At 35.3% G+C, this 18,705-nt stretch overlaps 2 protein-coding genes across 5 annotated transcripts in view; both read right to left on the reverse strand.

Annotated features, from left to right (window-relative positions):
• Nucleotides 1-18,282, reverse strand: part of pdm3 (POU-domain protein pdm3) — a 437,278-nt gene extending 418,996 nt beyond the window's left edge. For all 4 annotated transcript variants that reach the window (XM_075309728.1, XM_075309727.1, XM_075309726.1 and 1 more), the window contains exon 1: nt 18,084-18,282. The gene's annotated coding sequence lies outside the window, so the exon portion shown is untranslated. The remainder of the gene's footprint in view (nt 1-18,083) is intronic.
• On the reverse strand, nt 1,921-3,457 carry LOC142238635 (uncharacterized). The gene is made up of 2 exons (XM_075310326.1): nt 3,378-3,457; nt 1,921-3,305 (listed from the first exon to the last, which is right to left on the reverse strand). The coding sequence occupies exon 2, from the start codon at nt 3,196-3,198 to the stop codon at nt 2,029-2,031; it is 1,170 nt and encodes a 389-aa protein (XP_075166441.1). The 5' UTR covers nt 3,199-3,305; nt 3,378-3,457; the 3' UTR covers nt 1,921-2,028.
• Nucleotides 18,283-18,705: the final 423 nt, after the last annotated feature.

Here is an 18,705-nt window from a genome sequence, read left to right on the forward strand (position 1 = left end):
TTTTCCCTTATGATTACTTATCAAGTTTTGACAAATTAAAGGAAAATTCTCTACCTTCTATAGATGCATTCTATAATACTTTATGTGATACCCCGTGTACAGTTGATGACTATAAACATGCACAAAATGTATGGAGAACCATGAGTTGTAAGTCACTAGAAGACTATATGCGTCTTTATCTAAAAACAGATGTGCTTCTTTTGACTGATGTATTTGAAAAATTTCGTAATCTATGTATATATATACACAAATTGGATCCCGCTCATTATTATACGATTCCATCTCTATCTTGGGCTGCTATGCTCAGACTTATTTCAAACAAAATCGATCTACATTTGTTCACCGATGAAAAAATGTATAATTTTGTTAAAAAAGCGATAAGAGGGGGGATTGTTCAGTGTAGCAAACGACATGCTAAAGCCAATAACAAATATATGAAACATTTTAGTAAAGAAGAGTTATTGTCCATTCTTTTATACATTGATGCTAATAATTTGTATGGGTATGCTATGTCACAATTTCTACCTCAAAAAGATTTCCTATGGATTGAGGGAACTGAAGAGTTCCTTATGAATTATTTTGTTGAGAATATTTTAAATCTTCCACATGATTCAAATATCGGCTATTTCCTTGAAGTAGATCTTTCATGTCCTCCAGAAGTTCACGATTATCTTAATGACTTCCCTCCTTGTCCTGAGAATAAAACTCCTCCAGGTTCAAAATTCAAAAAACTTATTGCCGATTTTGAAGATAAGGAGCGATATGTTATTCACTATCGAAATCTTCAGCAATGCTTAGCTTTAGGATTGAAATTGAAAAAGGTGCATGCTATTCTATCATTCACTCAAAGTGATTGGCTTCGCGAGTATATTGAAATAAATAATAAATATAGAGCTGCGACGAATATTGCATTTGAAAAAGATTTTTTTCAAACTTCTCAATAATGCCATATACGGAAAAACGATGGAAAACGTTGAAAAACGTAAAGACATAAAAATAGTAAAGCAATGGGAGAGAACAAATAGAAATAGGAAAGGCGCCGAACATTGGATATCAAGGCCTAACTTCAAAGGTCTTGTACATTTCACTGAAAATATGGTAGCAATAGAAATGGCTCCGCTTGACGTGATATGTGATAAGCCTATACATATTGGATTTGCGGTATTAGAATTATCGAAGCATTTTATGTATGACTTCTATTATAACTTTTTAAAGAAACGTTTTCAAGATGATGTTTCACTTTTATATACTGATACCGATTCTATGGTACTTCAGTTTATTGGAAGAGATTTCTATGAGGAAATAAGTGAGAAAGATATTCGTGAGAGATTTGATACCTCTGAATTATCCGAAAATAATCCTTTCAATTTTCCCATAGTAAATAAAAAAGTTATAGGCATGATGAAGGATGAAAATGCGGGAAGAATAATGACAGAGTTTGTAGGTCTTCGCGCTAAAATGTACTCACTAACTGTTGAGGGTGGAAGCGAAATTAAAAAAGCAAAAGGCGTAAAGAAATCTGTGCTTAAAAAATATAGCATAGACACCTATCGTGATTGTCTATATGGTAAACGAGAAGTGTATGATAATATGATTACATTTAGATCGAAAAAACATACCATATTTACGAATAAAGTGAATAAAATAATTTTAAGTCATAATGATGACAAACGAAAAATTTTAGAAGATGGGATTAACACATACGCCTGGGGTCATTATGCAATTCGTGAACGGGAGGAGATAGCGGACATTAGTCTGGAAGATATTAGTCCCATGCCACTTGAAATTAATTTATTTGATTTATCATATATTGAATTGGCTACAATGGAAGATCTTGATGATCTTATCCTATAACCTCTCCACTAGGATTAATTTAATATTAAAATTTTATTTAATTTTAGTAATAAAAACAAAAAAGTATTTATTGTTATAATACATAATATATGTTTATTTATCAGTTTGTATTTAGTTTTATTTTAATTATGTTTAATAATAAAAAATTTATAAATAAACAAAAAAATTGTATTTTTAAATAATTTTTCGAACAACTCCAGTCAAAGGTGTGTATTCCATCAGGCGATCATGCAGTATAAGACAGTAGGCATGTGTATTTTGTGCGATTGGTCTACTCGTTTCAATTTCAAGTTTGACATCTATTGGGCCATGCTTTATCATTTCATTTTGGTGGCTAACATCAATGACAATTAGTGGGGAGATCTTGAAATCATCAACACTTAAGATTGGATGTGACTCTCTTTGATAATAATTTTCTTGAAATTTTGTATACATTTCATAGAGTATTGCATATCGATTTTCTTCAAATTTCAAATTTAAATCATCATACGGATAGGTCTCTGAATTCAAATGTACTTTTATGTTTGTTAAGTTGCAGTGAACAAATTTTCCTTCACGTTCAAATGCAAATAAAATGAATCGTGGTCTCTCCCTATTCAGCGATAGCTTTACATTCCAATTACATTTCATCGACCCAAAGAAAGTTGGATTAAAATGACAATCCCAACTTCGAAATGCAATCGGTAATGATGTTCCATCACGTACTGTTTTCATGGCTTTTATTTTCATAGGGTCAGAGAGCTGAACATGGGGTATCCTCCACGTCACATTGGTAATTGTTAAATTTAGATTTTCCTTTGGATCCATTGAAAAACATGCTTGGCTATCGTTAGAACTTCGATGAAGTATTAAGTCATGTTTGCTATGTAATATAATTTTATTGAAATCTTCAGCAAACCCCAGTAACATTTTTAATGGGACATAAAAATTGAATGTGTTTACAGATATATCGTCTAATGAACTCCATCCTGCATTCAGGAGCATATTACTCTCAAAACTTGTTAGGGAAGCGAAATTTTTTATTGTGCTAGATATACCAAGATATCTAGATCGATCAATTTCAACACCATTAAGCTCATAGCGGATTTCATCAAACATGTATGCCACACAATTGTTTTTTAATCGTGCATTGGCGGCTTTCTCTCCACTAGCCACTGTTATGTAACCCTCTATGTAAATATAGCTTTCAGCTGGCAATACGTACAAATCTTGATTTTGTATGGTTATTCTGATTTCATCATTGTTTTTAAATGAGCGAATATATGGCACATAACTATGATAGTCTTTTTTAGTTATATTTTCATCTGAAAACGGCTTTTCAGTTACATTAAGAATTTCAGACATTTTGTTTTAAACGAAGCTTGAGTGATTTTAAAAATTTCTTGTTTTCTTTAGATAAAGGTAGTAGTCTGCGGTTGGTGTTTCGATCTTGAATGTTTTCCTTTAATTTTCTACTGATGTATTTATTATAAATAATCATCTCACAGTGGGTCTTAGATGAAGACGTAAAGTAATTTCCTCACCTCGAAAGTTTATTAAGCGATCTTCTTGATCTACAATCCGCACGATAAGTGAACTGATTTCTTTAACGTTCACTGGCAAATAAACTAAATTTCTAGGCATTTCATCTAATTTATAGCCAGGAGAGACATTTATAGCAAACTGATGAATAGTATGTACGGGTAAACTATTCATAAAAGCACCTGAAGTAATATTACATTGCACTTGAATAGCATTCACCCGCATAATATTCACGGGGAGGGATGATTTATGTGTTATGTTGGGCGATAAAATCTCTCTTTTGAAGCCCAACAAGCGACCAATTGAACGTTCATGATTGAAATCTATTATATCATGAGAAGAGCTTATTTCAATTTGTAGAGTATTATTGTTAGCTGCAATACTGATACTTTTTTTTCCATTGCTCATTCCATAAGCCATTTTTATATAGTCAACAATGTCTTCCAGTTCATATGAACCTATGGGAATTTCAATTACTTTCTCACCAATATGAAAAAGATTATTATCATTATCAACGTTTGGTATGGAATTGTATGAATGAAAATCAATTAACGCACATTCATAATCATCAGAGAGCTGTAGTGAGGGAAAATATTCCGCCGTTAAGATTGAAGATTTCCCCGTTAGGGCAAGAGTTATTGACATAGTGAGTGTTGTGCTATGACTGTTATGTTTGCGGTGAAATATGTATATTATATTAAGTCGTTTTTATTTATCCATGAATTATGTTGATTTGTGAATCCTAACCATTTAACATAAACACGATCTCCTCTAGTTTTTAGCACTTTTTCAACTAGGTAAGAATTTGGGTAACTAGTTCTTTTTAATTCCTCCTCATAAAAGCAACCTTTAATAGGGTGCCCCTGATAATCTTCCAATATATACGTCACAGGGTTTGTAACCTTAATTAATGTAATGCGAAAAATCTCTGTGCTGAAATTCGGTGTATACCCTTTTTCAAATATATTCTTGTATTTGCTGATTCGAACGAAGTCGCCCACTTTATACTTGTGTTTTTTGAATATTTTAAGATTGCTATACACGGTATTGAGTAGATGTTGCTCTTTTTTCGAATTTACTTTGTATGGCGCCATTTTTATTGTCCGATGTCTTGTTCTATTGTATTTGTATACCAACTTTTTATAGTTATCAATCCACTTATAGTTTCCATTGAACGAAAACTCGCGAAACATTTTATTTTTTAATGTACGATTAAAACGTTCCACAATGGATGCCTTCATTACACTATAGGTGGAGTAGTGGTTAATGGAATACTTTTCCATTAACTTTTTAAAATCTTTATTAAAAAACTCTTTACCATCATCTGTTTGTAAATTCTTTGGTGTTCTTCCTTCTTTCAGTATTTTATGAAACGCTGTAGTAACATCACTTGCATTTTTAGTTTTTGTTGCTTCAACCCAAGCATATTTGGAAAATGTATCGATAACCGTTAGCAAAAATTTATATCCAATATTTATTCTAGCATAATTCCCCATTTCAACTAAGTCAGCCTGCCACAAATCATCAATCCCTTTCATTATAACTCTGCGACGAGGAAAGTTTTTTCGAGCTTGAGAATGAATTTCATTTACGATCCTTCTTCTCTCCATGATTATTCATGCTTGTTGTATATGAATGTTGGTGAGGGATATAATTTACTCATAGCATCAAAAATATTTGCTAGAGATGTTTTCAATTGTGAAATCTGTTCCTGTTGTTTGTAAAACTCAACACTTAACTCTTTCTTTAGTATTTCTTGTGAGCGCGTGATTTGTGCTTGTAAGTAAGCTTTGTTGACTGCGTCTCGATCTTCTGTGGGCGGGCCCAAATTTTTAATTTTTTTAGTTTGTATATCGAGGTTATAATACCGGTCAAAAGTGATTCCCAAAATTTTTTGAGCATTTCTTCGTAGAATTTCTGAGTTTGAGAAGTGACCGAACTTGTCGACACTCATCTTGATAATAAAATGAGAACATAAATATTAGTAAATTATATTCGCTTCTCTTAGCTCTTCTATAATTGATACTATTTCATTACTATGATTGTTATGACCAGCATTTTGGGATGCAATCAAGAGCTTGAGACGATCTACTAACTCATTGGGATCATCCCAATATATATAGTTAGGTGGTTGCATGTTTACACTCATTAAGCCTTCACCCACGTGAGTAGTCTGAAATAATTTCTTTATAATATTTGTGTATTTTTTACCCTTACTTGCTTTAACTTTTCCATCAACCTTATAATCTCTCTTATGACCATTTGTGTTTATCAATATTTTCTTATAGATTTCCAATTCAGATTTATCAAAATTCTGAGGATTTTTATAAAAAAGAAGTTCAAATAGACCGGGAGTGCGTCCCCATCTTTGATTTCCTATTATAATTTTATCATCTGTTAATTGGAGATCACTATTTCCAAATTTCCAAACACCTCCACGGTCTTTATGGAGCCCAAAACAAGTGTCCAGCTTTTTATTAATTTCTAGGGTGTCCAAGTCATACAAAACATCCTCATCTTCCGATTGTGAATAGAAATGATCATTATCTTCATTACCATCATCATCATCATCATCATCACCATTTTCAATTTTCTCCTTTTTGATGGGTGTTGTTATGTTCTTACTTTCCTCTAATTTAATTTCCTTTTTCGGTTGCCTCTCTACAAAATGATCGAGATTCTTTTCATATGACAACTTAAGAATTTTTTTAAGTGGAACTGTAAGCGGTTTGAATGTACTTTCAAGCTGGGTATTAAGCTCCATTTCTCCATTCTTTAAAGCTTCAAATTTTTTTCTGAGAACTTTTCTAGTCTTTATCAGTTGTCTTAAAGTGTTTTCATCCATTATCGCGTCCGCTCTAAATGATATGTTTTTCATTACTAAACATGTATATATGTGTCAAAGCCTTTTCTATATCGTCCATCGCTAATATCATTATCCTTACTTATTGTTAAAAATTGATACTTTTCTTTCCAACATTCGCAACATATTTCTTTAAATTTTTCATACGACATATCACTTCCAACATTATCGTCATAAACATGTTTCAAATTCATTTCATCTTGTTTGAATACAATTATAAAATTGGCATTATCCCGAACTAAATGTTTCGGAATTCTGGTGTATGTTTGACATAAATAAAAACAATCAATATTCTTATGTCTACCCATACAAAAGTAAGCACGAATATTATTTTGTTTTTCACATGCGACGTCATCAAAAATCATCAATGAGTTTGGTTTTGCTTCATCTGGTGAGATTACATCGCTACTATCAGAAAAAGTGTACATCCCCATTCCTTTTATAGGCTTTAAGAGAAATTGCAAATATTCATACTTGGGTTGATAGAGAGATTTCGAATATAGATATATATTTTCAAATTTTAATCCATTGGGACTCTCTATTAGACTCATCATTGTATTCGTCTTTCCACAATTCGATGGTCCCACAATTAGAGCACGAATTGAATTTGGTAACAAAATACTGTGCTTCGCTATTCTAGAACTTTTATTTAGAAAATTATAGTTTTGCACTTTAATTTGTTTATCTTGCTTCATTAAGCGCATTTTGATGACTGTCTGCTAAAACAACATTTTATCATCATATATGTTTTTTCTTTTGTTTTAGAGTGAAAAAAGTATAAAATGTTCGTTTACGCGAAAAATGAAATTAATCGCAAAAGAGCAATCAACGGAAGCGGACTAGTTAATAATATCATTAACTCACTCCCATTTGAAGCACATTTACCTGGCTATCAATATTGTGGACCGGGGACTAAACTACAAAAAAGGTTGGAGCGGGGCGATAAGGGAATAAATGGATTGGATGCAGCTTGCAAAATACATGATATTGCATATTCTGAAAACCAAGATCTGGTTCATAGACATAGAGCAGATAGAGAATTAAGTGAGAGAGCCTGGCAACGTGTGTTAGCGAAAGATAGTAGTTGGGGGGAAAAAATAAACGCATATTTAGTCACGAATGCGATGAAGGTGAAGACCAAATTTGGTATGGGATTCAAAAAGGATATGAGGAAACCCATTTATGGGAAGAGACTATTTAATGCGGCTGTTAAAAAAGCGAATGTGGCTCTTAAGAAAGAAAAGCTCACAGATATCAATGCAGCTATAAAAGTGGCACGAAACGTTATTGGTAAATCATTCAAGGGAAGAAAAACACATGTTATTATTCCAAGAGTTATAAGAGTACCCAAAATTGGTGGTTTCCTCCCTCTAATACCAATTTTAACAGCACTTAGTGCTGTAGGTGCGTTAGCATCAGGTGGTGCATCCATCGCCAAAGCAGTTAACTCAGCCAAAAATGCTAAGCAACAACTAGAGGAAAACGTACGTCATAACCGTGCGATGGAGAGTGTGTCATTAGGAAAAGGTCTTTACCTAAAGCCGTTCAAGAAGGGAATGGGTATAGTACTCACTGAAAAGAATAATAACAAACAACAGAAAATAAAAAACTTATAAAAGAGCTACCCGAGAGAGCACTAACAGATGGTGATTTGATGTCATTTGCCAGCAAACACATTCGACACTTTAGAGGTGTCTATATGAGGGATAAACTACCTAAAAAGCCGTATACATTTGAATGTGGTATAGTAAACCTCGACACCTACAAGGGGAATGGCACACATTGGGTAGCATATCATAAAAACAGAGATTTAGTTGAATATTTCGATAGTTTCGGAAATTTGCAACCGCCTTTAGAAATTTTAAGCTATTTAGGAGAGAAAATACATTACAATTACAATCGAGTGCAGAAGTTTAATTCTTTTAATTGTGGTCACTTATGTCTATTATTCCTTAGTCAATTTCAATGAGAAAAACAAAATAAATATTTTATTTTAAAATTTTATTTATTTATTTAAACATAATCTACAGTAGCATAACTATTATAAATTTCAACATCTTTCTTAACAATTTTCTTCATTTTTTTACCAAATTCAAAACAAAGGCGTGTTAAATCTACCACTACTTCTTTTTCATAAAACCCTACAATCTCGTTTACTTGAATATAGGTTTTATTTAATCTAGCACAAGTAGGAATATAAAAATTACAATAAAAGTATGATATTTGTTTTTGTAAAATTGCATTCCAGGAAACAAATGTTGTCAAGAATATACTAACACGGGTAATGGAGCGCCATGTTTCTCCATCAATTTTGATTTTCTCATTATTTTGACGGAAAACTAGAAAACATTGTCCATCCTTTTGTTGAAAATCAAATCTGATATGCTCGTTGGGTACATCATTCAACAAATTGAAGGAATCAAAAAACTCAAACTGATCCAGTCTCAGCTGTATATACTCCTTATAAGTCATCAGGTGAAGCCACATATCACGTGAAAATCCTACGAAATTTTTTTTCTTATCTTGAAGCCAAATTAACGGTTCAAAACAAAAAGTCGTTGAGAAGCCGCAGGTGACTTTGAGACGAGTGTTGACAAAGTACTCAAATTCAAAAACTACATCATGGTTCTTGAACATTTCACTTTTGTCCACGCGGTTAGCCATTTTCGTTGAATAAATTTTCGAGACTGATGATATTTCTAAATGTAAAAGCGTATATATAGGAGCTTTGAAAAGTTATGTCATTTAGTATTCCCAGCTAAACCACGATAAAATGACAACTCTGAAGAGGAACAATTTCGCTTTGGTGGATTTTCAATACTGCCATGGTAACGATAACAGCATTTTTATAAAAGAACTAACATATATGGGCGCTTCTTCGATCGTACCCAATTACTTCCTCTTCAAATGTCCTTTTGATTTTCGTGAGCTCACTAGAACGGGACGCAGGAAAAACATTTACTGTCGGAAATTTATACATGGAATGGATTGGATGGATGGTGTCATAGACTATAACAATGTTGGTGAAATTCTCTCACCACTCAATTGTTATGACTACATCTTCTGCTTTGGGGAAGCCAAAAAAAAATTTCTAATGAAATATTTAGATGTTAATATTATAAATCTAGAGTATAAGACAAGCTTTTCAAAACTGAATAACTATTATACGTCATGTAAAATTCACACTGACAATAGATTTAAGTGTGCTCTGAATAATGTATTCAAACTTTTCGTATATATAGAATCGAATTTTTCCTATGTACAAAATTTTATTAGCGATGAATAAATAAAAAATCAACAAAATCAATTTGTTTTTCTTTTTATATACCTTTATTTACTTTGCTTAGAACAAGAAAGGTTAATCTACATAATTGAAATAAATGAAAAATATTAAAAAGGTGACAGACATAGTTTGATGGAATTTTCGCTCTCCCTCGCTCCATATTCAATCCGCAAGTATCTTGTCCTATTGTTTGGAGTAGATGTTTCAGGTCTTCCTTACATAATGGGATATTATCAGTACCATATCCTCTCAACAAAGGACAAATCGGTGACCATCGCATATGTTCAGAAATTATATTATCATCAGCCTTCCAAGAATATATTTCCACGTGACAGAAAAAACATTTCACCTTATCGATTTCCCCAGTATAGAAAAGACCACTCATCGCCATCTCTTTCCAATTTGTTAGTTTTCCAGACCAAGTTTTAAAAGTCTTACAACGCTCATCTTCCCGATTGAGTAGACTTTCATCTACATGTTGTTTTTTTACATTTTCTACTTCACACATCCTTATCGTTTTAGTGTAAGTACCTTTATGAGTGAGTATGTTAACGCTTTTATTCCAACCAGCGTGAAGAAGCAGTAGCATAAAATGAATGAGTATTATTCCCGCCCCCTCCTTCACATAACCAACCCGAAAAATGATAAGAATTTAAAGTTTAAGTTTCAATACAAATCTATTTATTTATTTTTCTTTTTAATTTCTTATCCTAAATATGGAACATAATATGTTTCAGGACTTAACAATACTTCTTTAAGTTCTAATTTTGTATATTCCGCTCCTGATCTAAGCGGCACCTTTGTTATAGAAAATACGCCTCCATTCAATCGATTAATGTCCTCTTCACTCAATGTGTTGTATCTTGAAGGTAGATACAAGACACCATCGTTAAGTTTAAGGACAACCTTTTCACCGAATTTTGTTGTGGTCCTGTAAGCACCTCCAATAAGATATTCAACGTTCATTTGCAGCTCTTTCATGCTGATGATTTTTTTCTGGTTTAGGGAGTTGAAAGTTTCCACCAGACTAGAATTGGCTGCCATCTCAATTGTTTATTGGGTTGTTGATATTTGAAACTGATTACAAAAGACAAAAAGTTCTTCTATTTATATGATATTTGGTGTATGTCAGACAATTTTATTCCACCCATACACAAAAAGAAAAGACGTTTTATTTTTTCTCTTTCATTTTATTTTAAATATTTTTGAAAAATGAATTAAATTGTTTACTCCACCCATTTCAATGCTAACCCTCCTCCCAAAATGAAAAACGACGACTTCATTTTCTTTTCATTCATTTTATTGAGATATAATGTTTATAGTTCTACTAATTATTAATAATAATATATTATTTTTTTAAAGTTTATAAAGAGCAAAATTTTTTATTCTTATTGTTGATGTTATCATTCTCGGATCCAAATTCATCTTCATTACGCCACTCGAAAATTTCATCGGTCATGGATTGCACCATCTCCACTGCCTCTCGTGCAATAGATGAGAGTCGTCGCTTGCGAGGCATCGATGTAGATGGTTGGTCATCATCTACGCTATCCCAAACACCACCAAAGCGAACGTGTTTCCTCACCTTCGGGTCATCTACATTACACTCTCGTAATGTTACCGTCTCGTCCTCATTTAAATCCCCACTTTGGCTCTGCTCCTGAACAAATTGCTCCGTCCTGTTTTCCACATTGTCATTGAGTTCCTCCCAAGACGCTAAATTCCAAAAATCCTGGCTATTTTGATTTAGGAATTGTGAGTCTTGGGATAGCAACTCAAATTGACACTTACTCATTTTGGTGGAGATTAGTATTGGAAGGTACAACAGATAAAGATGAACTGTATGCCCTTTGTAAACTAAAGACTGTATTTATACTTTCTCCCACTTCTGAAGGATAGCTTGCTGTAGATGTGAGTCATTTAATTTCAATGCCCTGATAGACATTAGCATGCACACTTAGTTTAATTAATTCATTATTCTCTTCCGATGAATTCTTTCAAATATAGAAAACTAGAAATGCATACAAACCCCTTCCTACAACAAATCTAAATCAAAATAACCGTCCAAGTTACAAGTAGACACAATTTTCCAGGTCACAATAAACATACACACAAACAAAATACTAAATGCTCAGTCCTCAATTTAAGTAAATGAAATTTTCTCGAAAATCTTCAGGGTGAATAGATGATCATTTAGAAAATCGATCACGATCTCTCTCGTCATAAAAAATTGAATTTTTCTCCTTCACTAGCAAGAGAGAATTTTCATGTGAACCATTGTTTTAATGATGGGTCATTTAGAGGCGACGAAGGTGACGACTGACAACGGTACATCTTAAAAAATTTAGTCATACTAAATTTTACTTGCCTTCGATTTTCAACATCAGTGTGAAAGGAAATGTGTGTTAACAGGTACAGCTTAAAAATGTCTCCATTCAATGAGAGCACGCAGACAAATCAATATAAGTATAAAACTATTTTATAGATCATCATGAATTGAATGCTTAATTTCGATTATTTTAATAATAAGGGGACCACTAACCACCGTTCCAAGAGAATACACAACGGTCAACTATTATTTACAATAAGAAAAAATTCACTAGAATCCTAGAGCAAATGGTGGACAATTTGAAAACAGTTCGTTCTCGCCATAAAACGCTGAATTTTTTCTTTGCCTTGGCTTACAACAACAAGACAACATTTGAGAAAGTAAAAAACAAATTTGGTTCTTTTGTTTACCACAGGGGTTCTGTTGTTTACCAGCAAAGAAGATACAATTTTCATTCTAAATGAGATTTGTTACTGATTAATATAATTTTCTTAAAAAACGTTAGGGCTAATGGAATGTCATTTAGAAACTCGCACACGTTCGTTCTCGCCACTGAGCATTGAATTTTCCTTGCCTTAGATTTCAACATCAAAACGACGCTGTGAAAGGAAATGACTGCTATCAGTTACAACTTACAAATAGAGCCCATGCTGAATTTTTCACGTTTTTGATATCAACAATTGTCTGGGAACAAAATTTCACTAGAATCATACAGGAAATGCTTGACAATTTGAAAACTTGATCACGAAAACTCCCGTCATAAAACTTACCTTAACTTACCATATCACAGAACTCACATTATGAACTCCAATTTAAATATAAGCCATTATCAAAATTTCCAATTTATATTTCACATGACTGAATCATCAATGACCTTTTGACATAAGAACAAACCATACTTTCACAGGCTAAGCATTCAGGATACATCAAATTAAAGTTGTCTCACGATCACTCGCGTCATAAAACATACTTTCTCAAAGAATTTAGAAATAAAGAACAAACAAAGATATCGATATCTATTAGCATTGAGTGAATCAACAATGACTTCTTGACACTAGAACAATGACCTCTTGACACTAGAACAACCAAACTTTCTCACACCAAGCACTCACGATACATCAAATTAAAGTTCTCTCACGTTCACTTACATCATAAAACTTGCTTCCTCATCTAATTAACTATAATTTAAATTCAAAAAAAATTAATGATCAGAATAAATTATCCCACGATCCCCACCCCCCAGATCCCCATCCAAAAGCTTAATTAAGTATTCATGTCACGTGTGGGCAAGTGGGCAAGTCACGTCTGAAGTGGTACTCCTATCTTTCCCCTACTTGTATACCAATTTTTGCACGGTTGTTAGAGACCATATACTAAGACCACGCACTAAGTTTCAACCGGAGCGGATGAATTTTGCTCCTCTTAGGGGCTCCGCAAGCCAAATATGGTGGTCCGTTTAAATGGTGATACGGTCAAAATTTGGTCAAGGGAAAACGCGTGTAAATCGGTGAAATCGTTTATTTAAAAAATCAAATTAAATTTCTTTTTCAAGCTCAATTAGTATAAAATTCAAGAAAAATATTCAGTTAGGCTTTCGCTTTTCCAAATCCGAATTGCCGGGCCTCACGCTTGACACCTGCCGTCAGATTTTGTACAGCCACCTTGTCCACCTTCTTCGCCGCAGAAAGCCAGTTTGCCTTGAACAGCTGGTCGTCCTTAGCAGTTTTTTTTGGTCTTCTTTAGGTTCCGCTTGACAATAGCCCAGTATTTCTCAATTGGGCGGAGCTCTGGCGTGTTAGGAGGGTTCTTGTCCTTGGGAACCACCTGCACGTTGTTGGCGGCGTACCACTCCATGGCCTTTTTACCGTAATGGCAAGATACCAAATCCGGCCAAAACAGTACGGAACAACCGTGTTTCTTCAGGAAATGCAGCAGACGTTTATTCAAACACTCTTTCACGTAAATTTCTTGGTTGACAGTCCCGGAAGCTATGAAAATGCTGCTTTTCAAGCCACAGGTACAGATGGCTTGCCAAACCAGATATTTCTTTGCGAACTTTGACAGTTTTATGTGCTTGAAAATATCTGCTACCTTTCCCCTTCCTTTTGCCGTATAAAACTCCTGTCCCGGAAGCTGCTTGTAGTCGGCTTTGACGTAAGTTTCGTCGTCCATTACCACGCAGTCAATCTTCGTCAGCATCGTCGTGTACAGCCTCCGGGATCGCGCTTTGGCCGTCGTATTTTGTTTATCATCGCGATTTGGAGTAACTACCATCTTGTAAGTCGATAGTCCGGCTCGTTTTTTGGCTCGATGCACGGTTATAGACGATATACCCAGCTTATTTGCGGCATCTCGGAGAGAGAATTTAGGGTTTCGCTTGAAACTACCGGCAACTCTCTTTGTCGTCTCAGCGGCTTCCGGTTTTCGATTTCCCCCGATCCAGACTTCCTGGCTGTCGACAAACGTTCCCCAAACACTTTAATTACATTTGTAACGGTTGATTTGGCAACTTTTAGCGATTTTGCCAGATTTCCGTGCGAGTAGCTCGGATTTTCGCGATGCTCGATCGAAATTTTGATACGCTGCTCTTCTTGCTTGGACGGCATTTTGACAACTGAAGAGTGAATTCCAAAATCAAAATAGGAGCAACATTCTACACACACACACCTTCAAAATGAGGAGTGTTCAGGTTTTTTAAATGCAAAATTGAAAGAAATACGTCAAGTTTTTATTGACCAAATTTTGACCGTATCACCCTTTATATGGGGTCTATACGTAAAAGTGAACCGATAACAACTACTTGTGCCAAGTTTCAAGTCGATTTTCGTTTCGTTCGGAAGTTAGCGTGATTTCAAAAGACGGTCGGTCGGACATGCTTAGATCGACTCAGAATTTCACCACGACCTAGAATATATACTTTATGGGATCTTAGAGCAATATTTACAAACGGAATGACAAAGTTAATATACCCCCCACAGACAAGAGGTTTTGGACGTAACGTTGACCTCTCCGGAACTGAATGATAAGATATCTGAGTGGCAAGTTTTGAGGGAACATAGCTTCTCAGATCATCGCTACATCAGTTTCAGATTGGCTGTTCGTACTTCAAAGACCATATTTCCGCCAAATGTTAGGAAAGCTGATTGGAATAGGTATAGGGAATCGTTCAATTTGATGATACCGGAAATGCCGGAGACAAATATGAGCACTGTGCAAGATATCGAACAAGCAGTGGAGCGGATTACGAAGGCCTTCAACATTTCACTGAAAGCTGCTTGCCCTAGGGGAAAGCCAAGGGGAAAAAATCGGCCGCCATGGTGGACTACGGAGTTAAGTAATATGAGGAAATCCTGCAGGAAGCTCTTTAACAAAGCAAAGTCCACAAGAGCTCCGGAGGATTGGGACACTTACAAGATGAATCTGAGAGAATATAAACGAGAACTGAGAAGGTCTCAACAAAACTCTTGGGATGATTACTGTAGCAGTATTGAGAATACGTCAGAGGCTTCCAGACTACGGAAGGTACTAGCATCCACTAACACCGCTCCAGGTTTCATTAAAACATCGGAGGGAAATTGGACAACGTCCAGTGAGGAGACGTTGGAGGTACTTTTGGACACACACTTCCCTGGAAATCAGACGGTTGAACCATGTTCCGGCGGTGTAACAGAGGCTCGGCGATCACTTCCTATCGAGGAAATTGTGTCGGAATCTAGAATAAAATGGGCTTTAAATAGCTTTGGACCATTCAAATCCCCCGGACCTGATGGAATTACTCCGGCGGAGTTACAGGCAGTGGCTGAAAGAATTATCCCCTGGTTGACGGTGATATATAAACAATGTGTAAACTTAGCATATATTCCAGAAAAGTGGAGGGAAACAAAAGTCGTCTTCATACCTAAAGCAGGAAAAGCCTCTCACTGGAGTGCGAAGGATTTCCGACCAATCAGCTTATCCTCATTCCTACTTAAGACCCTGGAGAGGATGATAGACATGTATCTTAGAACTAGCGTGGATTCAAGTTTGCTCTCGAAACGACAGCATGCATACTCGAAGGGCAGGTCTACTGAGACCGCATTGCATGAACTGGTCAGCTTTATTGAAAGCTCACTATCTGTCAAAGAATACACAATCGTGGCGTTTCTAGACATCGAAGGGGCGTTCAATAATGTCCATCCGAGCTCGATATTAAATGGACTGACAACTCTCAATGTTGATCCAGGTATACTTAGGCTGGTAGACGAACTTCTAATAAAGAGACGTATTTCAGCCGCACTAGGGCAAGCAAACATACAAAGGTATGTGAACAGAGGCACTCCCCAAGGAGGAGTTCTATCACCTCTTCTTTGGAATGTTGCTATAAACAACCTTCTGGTTTCTCTAGAAAAAGAAAGGATAAAAGTGGTGGCATACGCAGATGATGTGGCGCTAGCAGTCAGGGGAAAATTCCCATCCACAATCAGAGATATTATACAGAGAGCTCTCCGGATGACTGAGAAATGGGCGAAAGATAATGGTCTTGGTGTAAATCAAGCAAAGACAGAAATAGTCATGTACTGCAAAGATCGCAAAACTCCCACGGTTAGGCCCATTTCCTTAGGGGGTACTGAAATTCCCTTTGGTGAGTGTGCAAAATACCTTGGCGTTATTTTGGACAGGAAGCTGAATTTTAGGCTTAATATTGAAGAGAGGGCGAGAAAAGCCACGGTAGCTTCGTACTCGTGCAAAAAGGCAATAGGGAAAAAGTGGGGACTAAGACCAAAAATTGTCCATTGGCTATACACGGCAGTGGTTAGACCTATAATGCTATATGGTGTTGTAGTCTGGTGGCCGGCACTTCAGAAACCGACTTGTTTAGATAAAGTTCAGCGTATGGCGAGCTTATGTATCTCAGGCGCATTTAGTAAGACAGGAACAGACTCCCTTAATGTCATGCTACATCTATTGCCTTTAGACATTTTGGCCAAACAGTCAGCTGCAACAACGGCTGTGCGGTTGCGCGAGCTATCGCTGTGGTCGGAAAAAATGTACGGTCATAGTTCGGTCCTCAAAGTAATGCCAGATGTGCCTAACGTAGTGGATTACACCCTGGCAAAACCACTTTTCGACAAAAAGTTTGAAACTCTAATTCCCAACAGTGAGGCGTGGTGTACACAGACCCCGGGGAATAAAAGATATATAGATTTCTATACTGATGGCTCCAAATTGAATGGACAAGTGGGGTTCGGAGTATATTCTAAAGATCTGGAAATTCGAATAGCGAAAAGATTACCTAATCACTGTAGTGTTTTTCAGGCTGAAATATTGGCAATAAGAGAGGTGGTGAATTGGCTGAGAAGTAATGTTCCAACAAATATTGGCATTAATATATACTCAGACAGTCAACCTGCAATAAAATCCTTGGACTCTGTGTTCCTTAACTCAAAAACGGCCATAGACTGCCGCAAATCTCTCAACGAGATGGCTGAGCAGTACAATATTCACCTAATATGGGTGCCTGGTCATAGGAACATACCGGGGAACTGTGAAGCAGATGTGTTAGCAAGGCTAGGAACTACCTTACATATTCCAGGGGAACTAGAATCTGTTGGTATGCCTCTGGCCACCTGCAAGCTCTTACTGCGTGAGAAGGCTGTTATGATGGCCAATATTCGATGGGAAAATTGCAAGGGTTGTAACGACACCAAGCAAATATGGCCCCATTTAAACTTAAACCGCACACTAGATATGCTGGTGTTCTCAAGGCGTCAGATAGCACTCCTGATATCTGCTATAACGGGTCGCTGCCTGATAGGCGAATTTGCAAAAACTATAGGTGCGAAGTATAATGACTATTGTATAAGCTGTCATGACGTGGAGGAAAAGGAATCAATTAAACACCTCTTGTGTGAGTGTCCTGCTTTTTGTGTAAGGCGTAAGCGAATTTTAGGAGCATATAGCTTTAGATTACTGGCTGACCTGGAAAACGTTAACTTAAGTAGTTTGTTAATGTTTTTGGAGCAATCTGGTTGGTTCCACAAAAGTAAATAATAGAGAAGGTTCAGTGGTTAAGACTAGAAGTGCCCATATGTAATAGGTACTTTTAGTTAAATGTGGTATCACAATGGACTGAATAGTCAAAGTGAGCCTGAAATTTAATCGGGCTGCCACTTTAACCTAACCTAACCTAACCTAATATACCCCCCATCCTATGGTGGAGGGTATAAAAATATGTAAAAAATGTATTCACTTACCTTGCTTATGTATTTTTTTGTTTAATTTTTTTTAGATGTTCTTTGATTTTGTTTTTTTGCTGATCCACACAGTTCAAATTTTCATTATTGTTTTACAGTCTTTACCAGTAAATTATTTTTCACTTTGTTTATTTTTGGATATTTTAATTTTAAATTTCATTTTCTGTGATATCAAAAAACAATTGTTCATCACATGAAAAAAATACTGCGATAAAACGATAATATATATAAATTAATATGTTTATAAAACAATTGGCTTGTATTATTTTGATTATTTATCATTTTTCAGCTTTTTGTTTATTTTTAACGTTTTTTTTTTTTCTTTATTTAATAATTCTTCCCTTGATTATTATTTTTGTAACAATTAGTTTTTTTAATTCTCCATAATATGTTTTAGTTTTTGTTTTTCTTTAACGTTTTAATATGCATGTAATTAAATTTGATTGTTCCCATATAATTAATTTTCTAATTTACATGCATTTCAAACACTTTACAACACTGATTATTTTCTCTGTTATTTAATGCGAATACTTTTTAGTTATTTGCTCCACTTATACCCCTATACACCCATCCACCCACTTACATTAACAACAACAACAACCACATTATCTGTTAAACGAAT

The sequence above is a fragment of the Haematobia irritans genome, chromosome 5, assembly GCF_050003625.1.
Source record: "Haematobia irritans isolate KBUSLIRL chromosome 5, ASM5000362v1, whole genome shotgun sequence".
Classification (NCBI taxonomy): domain Eukaryota; kingdom Metazoa; phylum Arthropoda; class Insecta; order Diptera; family Muscidae; genus Haematobia; species Haematobia irritans.

What these genes read in the sequence shown, in the direction of transcription:
- LOC142238635 (XM_075310326.1), bottom strand. Translation starts at nt 3,198, where the DNA reads ATGTCTGAAATTCTTAATGTAACTGAAAAGCCGTTTTCAGATGAAAAT.